Source organism: Panthera uncia, chromosome B4 (assembly GCF_023721935.1).
Source record: "Panthera uncia isolate 11264 chromosome B4, Puncia_PCG_1.0, whole genome shotgun sequence".
NCBI lineage: Eukaryota > Metazoa > Chordata > Mammalia > Carnivora > Felidae > Panthera > Panthera uncia.
The window spans coordinates 454,958-468,894 of NC_064809.1; the positions used below are offsets into that span (position 1 = coordinate 454,958).

Here is a 13,937-nt window from a genome sequence, read left to right on the forward strand (position 1 = left end):
AGATTCCGAAGGAGGGCTCCAGGTGGCCCGGATGGAGACAGGTGCAGTTTCCTCCACTACCACCCTCCACCCACGCTTCCCTCCCACATCTACTCCACTCTCCCTACACAGGCTCACGGAAATGCACCTGAGGCCAAGGCAGCACCGTTTCCTACTTTGTCAACCTCTCTCAATGACAGAGGTTTTCTTTTCTCTTTGAAAAGAAAAACAATGAGGCAAGCAGCACCTCGCCTGTCTCCTACAATAGCCAGGAGGATTAGCAAAATATACCTTAGCAAATGCCAGGTAAACTTAGGGTTATCATCCCCACCCCTCCTCATTAGGAAACAGAGGTAACACAGGAAATAGACTGTGCTATGTCTTAATTTCCAATTAAAAAAAAATTTAACACAGAAAGTTAGAGCCTGGAGAACAAGACAAGTTGCAGTCTTCTATGTGGTAAGAAGCCAGATAACAGACCAGACAAAGCTAGACTTGCACCGTTTTGATGAGCTATTCACTGGGCTATCATTAACAATCACATACCTCCCTGAACTTCTAGTTTCTCATCTAGAAGATGGAAAAAAGAACACTTAACTAGTCTGTGAGAACTGAAGATACCGGTGATAGTAAACGTGTGTCTACATGTACATGTCTACACATCCGCATGTGTCTGTGCGTGTCGGTGTCCACATGCGTCTACATGTGTGTGTCTGTGTACAGATCTACACATGTGCCTACACATGTGTGTCTATGGGTCTACATATGCACCTGTGTGTATCTATGTGTGTACCTATGTGTTTACGTTTGTGGGTCTACATGTGTGCTGCGTACCTATGTGTCTACATGCATCTGTGTTTACACGTGTATCTACATACATATTTACTTTGTGGGGTTATATGTACATTGGTGTGTGTATGAGTGTGTGTCTATGTATGTACCTGTGTCCACTGTATGTACGTGTGACTTTGTATGCATCTATATGTGTCAGTACTTGTGTGTCTACTGTATATGTGACTGTGTCTACGTGGGTGTCTATACCTGTGAGTCTCCCCTATATGTGACTATGTGTATGTTTATGTGAACCTACTTGTGTTTACTGTACGCATGACTTGTATTGTATACACACGTACAATACTAACGTAGTAGCATTAAGACAGTGAGGTAGCTGAAGCATTTCATAGAAAGCTGACAGCCCGTGTGTGCCTGCCTCCACCCTCCCGGCTATCTGAAAGAGGCCTGGTCACCAGAATGAGGATGGGTTCCTGACACATGCTGGCTGTTCACACACCTCTGGAAAACAGAAGGTGGGGTTGAGAACCAGCTCCCGCTTCATTCCATCCCCACACTGTCCCCACATCCAGGCGTCCTGGGGTGTGTGGCAAAGGGGCAGCCCTCAGCATTGGCTGCCTTTCAAGCCCACTCTTCTTCCGCAGATGATGACCAGTGATACCCTAAGATCTGCCCTACCTCTTCCTCCCTCCTGGGAAGGAGCACAGCCAAGATGTCAGGGAGACAGCTCCGTACAGGAAAGGGTGGGGGGTGAGGGTTCGTCCTGTCACCCCCACTACTGGGAGGAGGCGTGAAAACAGAACCGAGAGCCTTATGTGGTCGACCAGCCCAGCCCTAGGGTGAACTGCCTGAGCTGCCTCGTGCCGTATCCTCGGATTCCTTGTCTGCAACATGAAGGCACAATAAGTAAGTCACCTGTTGGTTACAAAAACCACAGGAGACAGAGCCTGTCAAAGTGCTCTGCTGAATAGAAAGTAAAGCAGAAACATGATCTTTTGACTGCTGTCATTAGCAATCCACGTGTGGCCTGAACAATGACACTTCCTGACAATTTTCCTTAAAAACTGTAGTGAGGGAAGCAGGAAAAAGCAACTGGAATGTAGGTGTCAGGAAAAAAATCTCTCAAAACATAATTAAAAAATTCATCACTGTGCAAGTTTCCTGATGCTAAATTAATGAAAGAAATGCAAGCCAGCCAAACCCAGGTGATGGCTCCAACAGAACGGAATTACTAAGACACAGCACCATAAAACACAAAAGAAATAACAGAGAACATAGAAAAGTTTAAGAATTTTCTTTTTTGAAAACTACTGTTTTGAAAAACAAATCCTGAGGTTAAAATGAAAAATTATACTAGGAACCGAGATAATAAAAACCAAACTGCAAAATGTGTCTCCCGGGAGATTACTGTTCAATTGTCACTGATTTCTAAATAGCAGACAGTATCTATAAGAATGTGAAAAGAGTCACTGTTTACTGAGCTTTAATGTGTACCCCTGAGGGTATATTTGTTTATGAGGTAGAATGTCACCAGCTATGATCACACAACCAACCAAAGGACATTCAAACACACCGCACCTCTGCCTCGTCACCACACAGCTGCTGCAGACATGCACCCACCCACCCATCCATTTCAGCATCACATCACAGACTAGGGGGTCAGTGACCTCACGGCCGCACGGTGCCTTACCCGACCGATAGCGCTCATCTCGTGACCCTGAGGACCTTCGGCGGTGATAGCGAGTGGAAGAGGCAGGAGTGACTGGAGCCCGGCGCTCAGGAGGCAAAGCTTGATCCACCCCTGGGTTAAGGGAAACAGCAAAGTAAGATAAGGCTTTACTTGGCAGCCAAAGTTCATCCACTTTGCAGAGTAAATCATTCGGAAGAATAAAGCCCTGACTCACTGCATGCCTACAGCCAAGCTAGAGCTCACAAGGGCATGGCCGGGGTGGGGAGGGTTGGGGACAACGGACAGGAAAGGGAGAAGCGTCCTGGGCAGGGGCAGGCTCATACCCCGACACTACAGCCTTCAGACACCAGCACAGCCTCCCTTACAGCACAAATGTCTATTAGGTCATGTGAAGAGACTGAAGTCTCTAGAACACGGGTAAGAAAACTAGAGCCCAACAAATCAAGTTGTGATTTTCTTTATGTAATACACATACAGGAAGGGTTATATTAATTCTCAAGGAAATTTAAAATCACGTTTATCATTAAGTTACCTATGAAATAAATTTTATAGGGTATCTTAACACCACAATTCAGGTACCAGGATTGAGCATAAATTTTCATCTTTGTTCATTCAAAATTTCTAACTCTGAAACCTTATTCCATTTGATGTGAAATAGCTGAAAATTTTTTATTTCAATATGGCTTTGATGAATTACCTAAAATGGTAAAATGGTCAGATAAAAACGACTTGAGAGGTATCTGTCAAAAGCTGACCTAAATCTGGCAACCATGATACCTGTTGGACCTCGGAACCAGAGCAGCAAGAAGCACAGTCTAGATAAAACTAAGTAAGTTGACGGGGAATATTTCATCATTATAGTTCGGAAGTAAAGACGTTCTGAGCACTGAGCAAACAGTGATTGTTGCTTCTTCAGAAAAGGACCAGGCAAAACCTGGCAGAGAAAGTAAACCAGAGACAGCAGCTTTATCAGAAACTATTTACGGTTTTCCACGATGGCTCCGCGAGAGTTATTTCCATCAGGGATTTAATACTTCTCTCGTGCTGGTGATTTCTGCACCCCAATTCTTTTTTCTTGAAGTAGGATCTACACCCAATGTGAGGCTTGAACTCACAACCCTGATATCAAGACTTGCACACCCCTCTGCACCTTAATTCCTGGTGGCATGTTTGTGGTAGATGACAGGTTAGGTTAACCTCACTACGGACTAACTGTACTCGGTGAACTGCGTTAAGCACCGTGCGGAAGATACCCGGCCCACAGTCGCCTGGTGAGGTTCTGTGAGCTCCTCGTCTAGCAGGCGTATTGACGCTTCTTGACGACACAACAGTCCACAGCTACCAAACCTCACCCAGTTGTAGTCTACAAATCATCTTTCTAAAAAAACTACTCTGGATTCTCATTAAAGAGATACACAGGATTTATGACATCAAGGAGTACTATTAAGTCATAATGAAAATTGGTCACTTGGCATTTACATCGTATTTATAAGCATGGATTTAACAATCCCTCTTAATTACCCATTTTAGACAATACATGACTTCTTCACACCAGTGTAGCCGTCACTACACCATTATTAGGATCATGAGTCAGTAGTGTGTTGCAAATACCCTTCTAATCTTACGTGCTTTTATTATTCTGGGGTTAATATCTATCTTTGGGCTCCATCATCTTGGTTTTCAATGTACTTGTTAAATCCTTCAAAATATCCCAACAGAAATGAAAAAATCTTTCCAATGCATTCCTCACTGTGGGCAATCACTGATAACCTGGTAACAGTCTTAGTTTGATTTTCTTTTTCCTTAGAGACCCTCCTGGTGGATCCCCTCCTGTTCTAACCCCAGCTGGCTGGTCCACACCTGCTGCATAACCACCAGGGAAGCACTCCTGCCTCCCAGAACCTGCTTTCGCCTAGAAGACTAAGCAAGATCATGTATAAATTTGAAATCTTGAAAATGTGTATGAATAGATTTATTTAGAAGTTACGTGGGAGCGCCTGGGTGGCTCAGTCGGTTAAGCCTCCAACTTCAGCTCAGGTCATGATCTTGTGGTTCTTGAATTCAGGCCCCACATCAGGCTCTGTGCTGACAGCTGAGAGTCTGGAGCCTGCTTCAGATTCCTTGTCTCCCTCTCTCTCTCTGCCTCCCCAACCACCCCCGCCCCCCGGCCCGCTCACATTCTCTCTCTCAAAAAATTTAAAAAAAAATTTTTAAGTTATATGCATTCATTACCTCTCAAGTATTGTTCTCAAGTTACGTGTCATTCTGACGGTACATTCTTTACGAAAAATCCGTTTTTTTCTTTTCTCCTCTACTTTCACAATTTTTTCTTTCCTGCCACCAAAGGAGTTGCAAGCCTGTGTCTTCTGTGGTGAGGTTATCACCCTATATCTACCCGCAGCAGATCTTTTATGTGAGCTGTTCCATTTACCCAAAGAAGAGCCCTCCCCAGCCCCCTGTCTTGTGAGACACCTGTCAACACAGGAGCGTTTGTCATTTGGGGCTGAAGCTGTTCTCACCCTCCAGGGCACAGGCTCCAGTTCGGCACTGCCTGGCACCCCGACTCCAAAGGTTCTCGGTTCCACTTCTCCAGAGAACGAACATCTCTGGGGGAGTGGGGAAGACGTGGACCACCCGGTTCCAAGGCGCTAAGCCTGCCCCTCCCCCTCTCGTGGTGCCCTGAAACCAGCACCGTCACTTGTCACATCCTCCCCCCTGCTACGCTTGGCGGCCTAGTCGTCAACCCCAGGGATCGTAACGCCCTGTCACGGACTGCCCCGCTCTGTCGTCCTGTGGATGACACTTCATCCGTTTGCAGGCATCTCGGTGCAGTTCCGGGAAGCAGAGCTGAATGTGCATATTCAAGCCGCTGACGTCAAACAGTGCCTGATTTATGCACGTGTTCAAGCCTGGCGTTCAACTTCGGCCGTGCCACAGACCTAGTGCATTCAAACACGCTTCCTGGAATTGACTTTCACCCCGCTCGGGTCCCCAGGTGACCACGTCCTTCTGGGAAATGCCGTCACGGGACACAGACCAGTGCCCGCCCGTCCACAGAGGCGCACGTCTGTCTTCAACCAATTTCGCATGCACACACCGTGCACGTTTACAGGCTTCGCAGGCCGAAGTTCACAGCTTACGGCGCGAGTTTTAAAAGGAATGAGGTATTCTGATAAAAGAAAATCAGCTTCAGCAGGTCACTGGCAACAGAGCATTTAAAACAAACTAAAATATTAGCGGAGCATGTGCACACCCACCATTAACTTTAATCTGGCCTCGCTGCGAATGAAATCTGAAGTACTGTCAAGGTACGTTCTGACGGGAAGAAGCCATCAGTCAGATCCGCAGCTGAAATCAGAATTTCCAACGTGTCACCACAGGAGGACCCAGAGGTAGTAACTGAGGGTGCTTCCTGTCGAATTCCACAAAGTGAGTACACGAATCATTACTCAAACACACAGAGCTCAGCACACAGCTAGCCGAGGGCCCATGTTCACACCACAACTGGAAACCAGCTCTCAGGAAAAGCACAGAGCAACCAGAGTGCCTACAACAGGATGCGTGAGTCGGATCTGAGAGACGTCACTGGGAGGTGAGCCGTCTCATGGGAGGCGGGGTGACCCTCCAGAAACACACAAATCTCAGGGGGGGAAATGAAAACATGACACGGATGGAGAGGAGCTATCTCCTGGGCACTTACTAAGCATCAGGTCCCACGTGAACTGAGGGAAAGAGCACCAGAGACAACATCCTCTCGGATACCCATCACCGTGACCCTGGGCCTCAGTTTCCCATCTGTACACAGCCACGACACTTTCAAGTAGCACGTGAATGTTCTCGGGTAGCTGCCCCTTCCCTTGAGATGGGTGCCCCCCCCACGCCAGGGATCTCGCTCTCCCTCTCGCTCTCCCTCTCTCTCCCTCTCGCGATCCACCCCGCCAGCACTCCAGGCTCACAACAACGCTCTGGTGGCTGGGTCCTCGTGGCAGAGGCCGTGTGCTGCTCGGTGCTGCGCTCTTGATACAATGGCCATTTGTCACATGGCTGAATCTAGCTGGTACCTTGAAGCCACCAAGAAGTGCCTTCATGATCTCACTGCCAGACTACTCATCCACCAGTGATCTTCTCAGGACACAGTGCTGCCCAGGAGTTAAATCCAGGCCGCTGAGAGCTAGGAGGTCATCTGACAACAATGTGGTCTTCATCTTCTTACTCAGGAGGCTGTGGTCAGGAGCTAGGATGTCTGTGGGCTCCTCTCCTCCCTGGGCCGAATGGCCCCTGGCCCGCAGGAGGGGCTCAGTGATGTTCCTGAACCAACATGGGATGTTTTCACAGCACGTGCGGGTCCTCGCAAGGCTCCTGCAAGGCTTCAGTTCAGCCATGACCATGAGATTCTGGTTTTCCTCGAGAGTTGCAAAGGGACGCCAAGTACGACTCATGAGAGGAAGGAACCCCAGTAGCCTAAGGGGGGAGGAGAGGGGCGGCCAGGATGGGAGACAGGGACCCGGCCTCCAGGCCCCTGACCTTCAGCGACGCCACTTCCAACACATGATGAACAAAGGACTCACTGAAGAAAATTCTTGACAACGCAGTTCTGTCACTCCAACAACCCACCAATTCCAGACCCTCAAATACAAATACACCCAGTGAATTCGTCATCACTACAGGCAACCAGACACCAGAAACCACGACAATCCCTACAGTAACCCGGAAATATGGCCATCGGGGCTCCAGCACTCTGACGCACCATGTGCCATGGGCCAGGAGCCCTGTGGTGTAGACAACACGGGGTCATTCAGGATGGCAAATGTTCCAGAAAACATCAAGACTTTTCCAGACAGCAAGGGAAAGAAGACGCTGATAAATCTTGGTTTTCAACATATTTTCAAAAGAAATCATGAAAGATACACAGAAGAGGACTTGAAGAAAAACGTATATGGGAGTCAAAACCAGAAGACCTTGATCCAGACTCTGGTCTGACTCTTACCACATGCACAACTGGACAAATCCGTCAGCTGCTACCTCAGCTCCCATGTATGTTGGGGTGCAGACATGGACACGGTCACCTGTGACATCCCCCAGGACCCTTGCTGGAACGGACACCTCTCTGGCCTTATCCCCTGGCAGACAGTGCCTGTAGAGCCCAGCCACATCCCAGCACCTAGCAGAGCCCGCCACATCCACGGGGCTCTGACACACACAGATCCTGCTTCAGGAACCTGGTAAAATTGCTGAGGACTCTTCCAGATTTCAAGTCTGCACAAGAACAATTTCTGGGTTGTCCCCTACTCTTCTAGTATCTAATTATACTCTCAAAAAACAGCACTTACTTCTAAAACAAGTGCAATCAAGCCTTTGCCAGAAAATAACCAGTACAATCATTGCACATACAGGTAAGAAATTTACTGCATCTGCTTTGTATTGACTCAGATGAGAACACAGCACAGAAAGACAAGCTCTGTCACCTTAACATCTGCCCCAACCATCAGCCCGAGTCTTATGTTTCTGCCACTGTTGTCTCTACCCCTCAAAACAGAAGTCCTTGCCAAAAATCAGTATAAATTTGCTACAATATTCTTGTTGATGTGTTTTGATTTGATTAGATATCATAATGTGGAAAAGTGCAGAAGATCTGGAACTTTAGGGAGTTTTAAGTGCACCCAAACTCTCGGCCTCTGCCCATCGGGTAAGAGAAGCTCAGGAAGGATGGAGCGTGCAAAGTCAGGAGCAGGGCTTCAAATATGTGCGTTTCTCAGACACCTCACATGCTCTTTGCAAAAACCCACACGAGCCAGTTCCAGAGGGGACGCATCTCCAGCTGCCCGGGTGAATGATCAGAGATCCTGCCACCAGCTCTGCTCAAGCTCCAGGGGCGGCTTTGCTGCTGTAACCACTGATAACTGGGGAGGAAAAATCCGGCTGGTAAAGCACCACTAAACATAATGGGAAGTCCATCTGACCAAACCAACAACTGTGTGTGAGAAAACAAGAGTACTTCTCAGGCAAATGACAGCAACAAATTGTGTCCCAAGATCAAGATCATGGATGGCTTCCCCAAGACACAGGTACTTTACCTCTAGTTGAGAGAAACTTATTTCCTACTGCAAGTCAATCTGGAAAGAATTCATGCTAAGTCAGACAGGCAACCTGATTTAAATACCCTTTTTTTCCTCTGGGAGTTAACCCTGCAGCTTACACCCCACCCATCATCAACAAATGGCACAGCATGACTCGGCTGAGCAGGCCCCCAGGGACAGGCTTGTGCCCCTGAAGCCCAGGTTGGGACAGGCAAACATGGCTTCTGGGCCGAGGGATGCACTTTGGGAGACTCTAACTCCTGTTACAGAAAGACGGCCTGGGCCAAATCGTGCACCGGGCACCAGAGAAGCACAGCAGTTGTTCGTGTGAAGAACCACAACCGGCCGCCCCCAGTCTCAGGGAGACCACATCACCGGCACACTTGATCCTCTGACTCTGGAACACAATGGCAAAACACTCCGGTCTATATCCTTCAACACAGGACGAGAAAGTTCATCTCCTGTGAGACTATAAATTGTACAATTCACAAGCTGGGAGCTCTGCCCCTTGCAGGAGACTCCTTCACAAACCTGCAAACCCAGCAGACTTCTCATTAGCTGGGTTTCAGATACAGCTGCCTCCACACAGGCCTGTCGTCAGGATGGTGGGTCTGCAGTTGAAGCTCTCAACACCGGGGTTGTTGAGCTGAAATCCAGGATTCACGATAATAATAAGACACAATTCAACTAACTAGTGTGCAGAGGCTCCAAATCGTGTTATTTTTTAACCACTAAGGTATGGAAACAAGGAGAGCACTACGTGTCACCGTTTACCACTTAAATGTACCCAAACTGGAAATCAAATAGAGCTGTGCTCACAGATAGGAGACGGCTATGGCACTAACAGGTCCATTTGTCTGGATGTTCGAGGCATCACACAGAGCTAAGCACCACACTGGCCGCCAGCTCTGCCCTCAGCTGGGCTCCCCAAGACCCAATGAGCACCAGCACCTGCCAGACACATTTGCTTCGCTGCCACATGTGGTCTGTGGCCAGGAGGACACGGGGCAGGGCCCTGCCTGCTACCTGCGTGGTTGTATAGGTGGCCTGCCCCCCAGCAAATGGCCTGTAACGTGCAGATGGTTACTCGTTCATCCTGGTGGGGGTGGAATCATCTCATATTCAACCACCACTAACCTACAACTTCGTAATCATTTCAGAAGTAGGATGCTGTTCAGGGGCCTGTTCTAACCCCAGGGATCCTTGCAGAAGTGACACCTGACATGAGCTTCAAATGATGCGCAGATGCAGGCAGAGGGCACCGGCACATGCAGAAAGCCGGCCTTGGAAACGGGTGGCCGTCAGACAGAGTCCAGCGGCAGGAAGGTGCGTGGAGCTGAAGAGCAGCTGGGACTGCCGTGTGCAAGGCCCTCCTGACCCAGACCCGGCTACACTCTGTGCATGGCCATCTGCCGTCTCTGGTAGGAGCAAACGTGGTACAGTTAACCTAACCGAGAGAGGTCCCCACTGCGAGGGGGCCATTCATGCGGGTCCCACGGCCGATTCCCAGGGAGCAGGAAAGCAGCAGACAGACTAGCTCCCTGTTCTCATTATCAGAATTCACCCAGATTTCCACAACCACGCAGTCACGGGAAATCCTCATAATTGAGCCACTGAAGGAAAGGCAGGCTGGGCACAGAGTAGACCAGACCCACATAAACCACTCACCACTGGGAAATATGCCCGGACAGTCCCAAGGAAAGTAAAATCCAGCTAACATACACGTTATTAGAAAGAGGAAGTATATCTGGTTGAGAAAGTTTCACTACTTATGGTAACCGGAATTTTACTACGTTACGTCCCCATGGCCTTGTCACAGGGGCCGTGAAGACTTCAGTGATAGAAGATATGCCTGAAGAGACTGGTAGAGCAGAGTCTTCTCCCGTTTTTTAAGTTTCATCAGGTTTAGGAATGAGTGAAAGAGGTGCTACGTAACGGAGCACTAGTACCCAATGAGTATGTCTTAAGATTTTCTCCTTGCAAATGATCTTTAACGTATTCTTTCTGACCCTTCGTTAAACACACAATTTTCATCTTTCCTTCTAGCTTCTGGCACACTTTTTCTCATCTGGATTTAAGGCAGGGCTCAACACTGCTCCTCAGAAACACAGTTATCTCCTGGGCAGACGGGGCCAGGAAGCAGCCTGTGTAGGGAGCACAGTCCCCGGACTCTGGCACCAGGGCTCAGATGCTGGATGCACAAGCCATTCTGGTTCAGAACTGTGCGTCCCAAACCACATCTTAGGAATATTTGTAGCATACTTTACAGAAGTGTTAATATTTTCTCTGGTAAGTAAAAATAATGTGGTAAAAAAAAAAAAAAAAAGTTCATCAAAACACAAATCCCCTTGTAAAAAAGCAGAGGTGGGTTAGGGTCACTACAAACAAGATGCTTTTCATGAGATCCTACCCAAAATAATGACTTCTCAGACTGAGCTCGTCAAGGAATAACACTCTGAGAAGCTGCTTCTTTCCATGCTACTTTCCCAAAGTTCCACATAATGAACAACTGCTCACCCCAGCAGTTTCTCAGAAACAAAGATGAGCAGAGAAAACTGCAAAACTGACGGGGAACCTGGTCCCCCGAGCTCAGAACCATGGGGGACCTGCCTTCCCTTCCCTGAGGGCATGGGAGGTGGGGGACCCAGGCACCCAGAGCAGCGGCCCCAGACAGGTGCTGCCTCCCCACGTTGTGGTCAGGCGCACGCGGCTTATGTAAACCGTGATGTGGGCCCCGCAGCTAGAGCCAACTCCTCCACGCACTCCCCGCCTCTGTCCCCAAGCTGGTCCAGAGAAGAGGGGCAGGAGCCACAGCCAAGGCCTCTTCTGAGACCCTAGGGCCAACGCAACATTACATTTCTCTATTTCTTCCTGATTTTCAAATAATGGCTTTTATTTGGGATTAAACCCTAAGGGTAAACTTAAAGCTTACGAACATTTGTTTTCTTTTTCTACTAAAAGATGCACTGAACTCAAATTTGGGGCTTCTCATATTCAAAATATTGCCCACTGGAGTAACTCCGGCCTCTGAATAGGCTTATTACCTCTGAGTATACACTCTAGGATCACTGGCTCGGTTTTCCTATTTCCCAGTGGCATGGTGCCCTCTGGAAACCTGACGGTGCTGCAGTGCAGACTCGCCCCCAAGCAGAGCTCAGGGCCAGAATGGCCCAGCACACCCTCGCTGAGGCCAGGGACATAGGGTGGCGGAGGACCAACCATTTCAACTAGAATTTTATGATTTGTCACGCATTCTTCTTTCTCTAGTGTTTTGTAAATGGTGCTCCAACTGCGAAAATAGGATTATAAAACACGGTATCATATTTTCACAGGAAAGACTCAGAACTGGGCCCTGAGGCAGCGGGACAATCAGGGTCCGGGGATCGTGACAAGCTCTGTGACCAAGGGGCGGTGGGGCCCTGGCTGAGTCACAGGAGCTCGCCTGGAGGCTGGGGCTCAAGCCCGGAGCCCCGCCTGAGCCTGCACGCGGCTCCGGTCCCCCACGCTGGGCGTGCACGGCGGCGGCAGGGGGAGGCCGGCCCCGGAGGCCCCCCTCCGGGTCTCTCTCAGTAGAGTGCGCTCACCGAAGCGAAAGTAAAACAGCGGCCGGTTCCCCGCGGTGCTGGCCACCCGCTCTCTGACCGCGGCTTCTCGGATGTCACACACCCCGATGTTGCCGGAGTGCAGCGCTCTTCCCGGGGCTCCTTCACTGTGCTGCAGTCTACACCGGACCACGGCAGCTCCATTCGCTGCTGTAACAAGTTGAAAAAAACTAATTAATGCAAACTTTAGTTTTTTTAAAATTTGTTACAGCACTGAGCAGAGCTGCCGACCCCATGCAGAACGGCACAAAGAAAACCAAAGGACAACGCGACACAGGGCCACCCTCAACGCCCAGCCAGCACGGGTCAACCATGTCCTCTGCACCACCGCGGCTCAAGAATGCCTTCTGGGGACGGGCGGCACCGTCACAGGAATTAAAACCCAACAATGTCAAGAGCCCACATCTGCCCCCGAGCAGCCCTCCTCCAAAACGTGGAGGTGCCTCCTGCAGAAAGGAATTCACAAGGACGGGCCAAGGAAACGGCCAACAGCTTGGCGGTTCTGTTAGAAAACCGTCTGGCCATCTGCCCACATCTACTCTGAAAGCCTCTCACACATGGGTGTCAGCCAGCCAGAAATCGGATTCGTTTTTAATTCACTGAATAGAACCGAGCTTCTTCCTTCCATGAGCCAGACAACAGGAAAATCCAGCCCATCGGCTAAGTCAGGCCAACACAACATGCCCACCTTTACATTAACTTCTTAAGTATCAAGGAAGGAAAGAAAAATACACAGAATCAAAACAAAACTACAAACACAATGGAGACTCAACACACGAATTCAGTTCCCTGGAACGTGCTCTGTGGGACGCGCCCCTTGCCAAGCTAACGGAACACCAGCTGGACGTGTCATAGCCTGGAGAGCAGAGGGGCAGAGCGGGGGTCTGTACGCTGTGTGCACCTGCAGATCTGAACCTCTCACTGGGCTTTACACATGTTGTTTCAACAGTGAAAACTAGGAGTTCAGGAAGCACCTTCGAGATTTAGGTTGCTATCCTTTATTCTTGAGGACTTGGGTCAGCCTGGAACCATTCCTAAAGCCTAGCCGATTTTCAAGGTCACCTCTGACTGAACCACACCTCCATCAGAACTAACGTGTTGGAACTCCAGCCTGGTAGCATTTTCTTTTCCCTGAAATGTGCAGAATGCATCTCAAGTGCACAGAGATTCTACAAACCTCCGCACAGGAAACACCTGAGTGAAACAGACTTTGTACTTCAGGGGAGGATCCACGGCATTTTACAATCACATTTCAGAACATACCCAACCTTTACCATTTCATAATCCCAGGCAGGATGTTATTCAGTTTCTAGATTCTAGATCTGCCCCCCTGTGAACCAACAAAAACCTTGGCTTAATATAAACTATAATCAATAGCAATAATTTTTAACTCACTAAACCAAAAGTTATGTTTACATCATAATGTTCATATTTTTATGGTTACAATAAGCATTTTAGAGTAATCAACATATTCTTGCCTTCTACAGATGAAATACCTACTAAATTTATTGCACACATTTATAGAAAAGTCACGTGTGCCCCCCTGTATCCACAAAACATGAGCAACCACACAGAGAGTTTGACGTGGCCCGCACATCAGAAGTGTGACTTCCGTGCAAGTTGGGCTAGAGGAAGGGTCTGCACTCAGAAGCTTCTCTCTCATGTCACACTTAACTCTTAAAATTAGACGCTTTATGTACTCATGGAAGGTACGTACTCGGAGGCTGGGGCAGGTAGGCTCCAATTAGTTTTGACCTCTTCTTTTCATATCCTTTTTGGGTGATGTCACCTGTAAGA

The 13,937-nt window shown here is 48.7% G+C and overlaps 1 protein-coding gene across 1 annotated transcript in view; it reads right to left on the bottom strand.

Moving 5' to 3' along the window:
- Positions 1 to 13,937, bottom strand: part of DIP2C (disco interacting protein 2 homolog C) — a 223,975-nt gene that overhangs the window by 187,626 nt on the left and 22,412 nt on the right. Inside the window, exons 3-5 of the mRNA XM_049624394.1 lie at positions 13,858 to 13,929; positions 12,123 to 12,290; positions 2,462 to 2,572 (exon numbers count right to left, since the gene is read on the bottom strand). Of these exons, the coding sequence (XP_049480351.1) occupies positions 2,462 to 2,572; positions 12,123 to 12,290; positions 13,858 to 13,929 (351 nt within the window). The remainder of the gene's footprint in view (positions 1 to 2,461; positions 2,573 to 12,122; positions 12,291 to 13,857; positions 13,930 to 13,937) is intronic.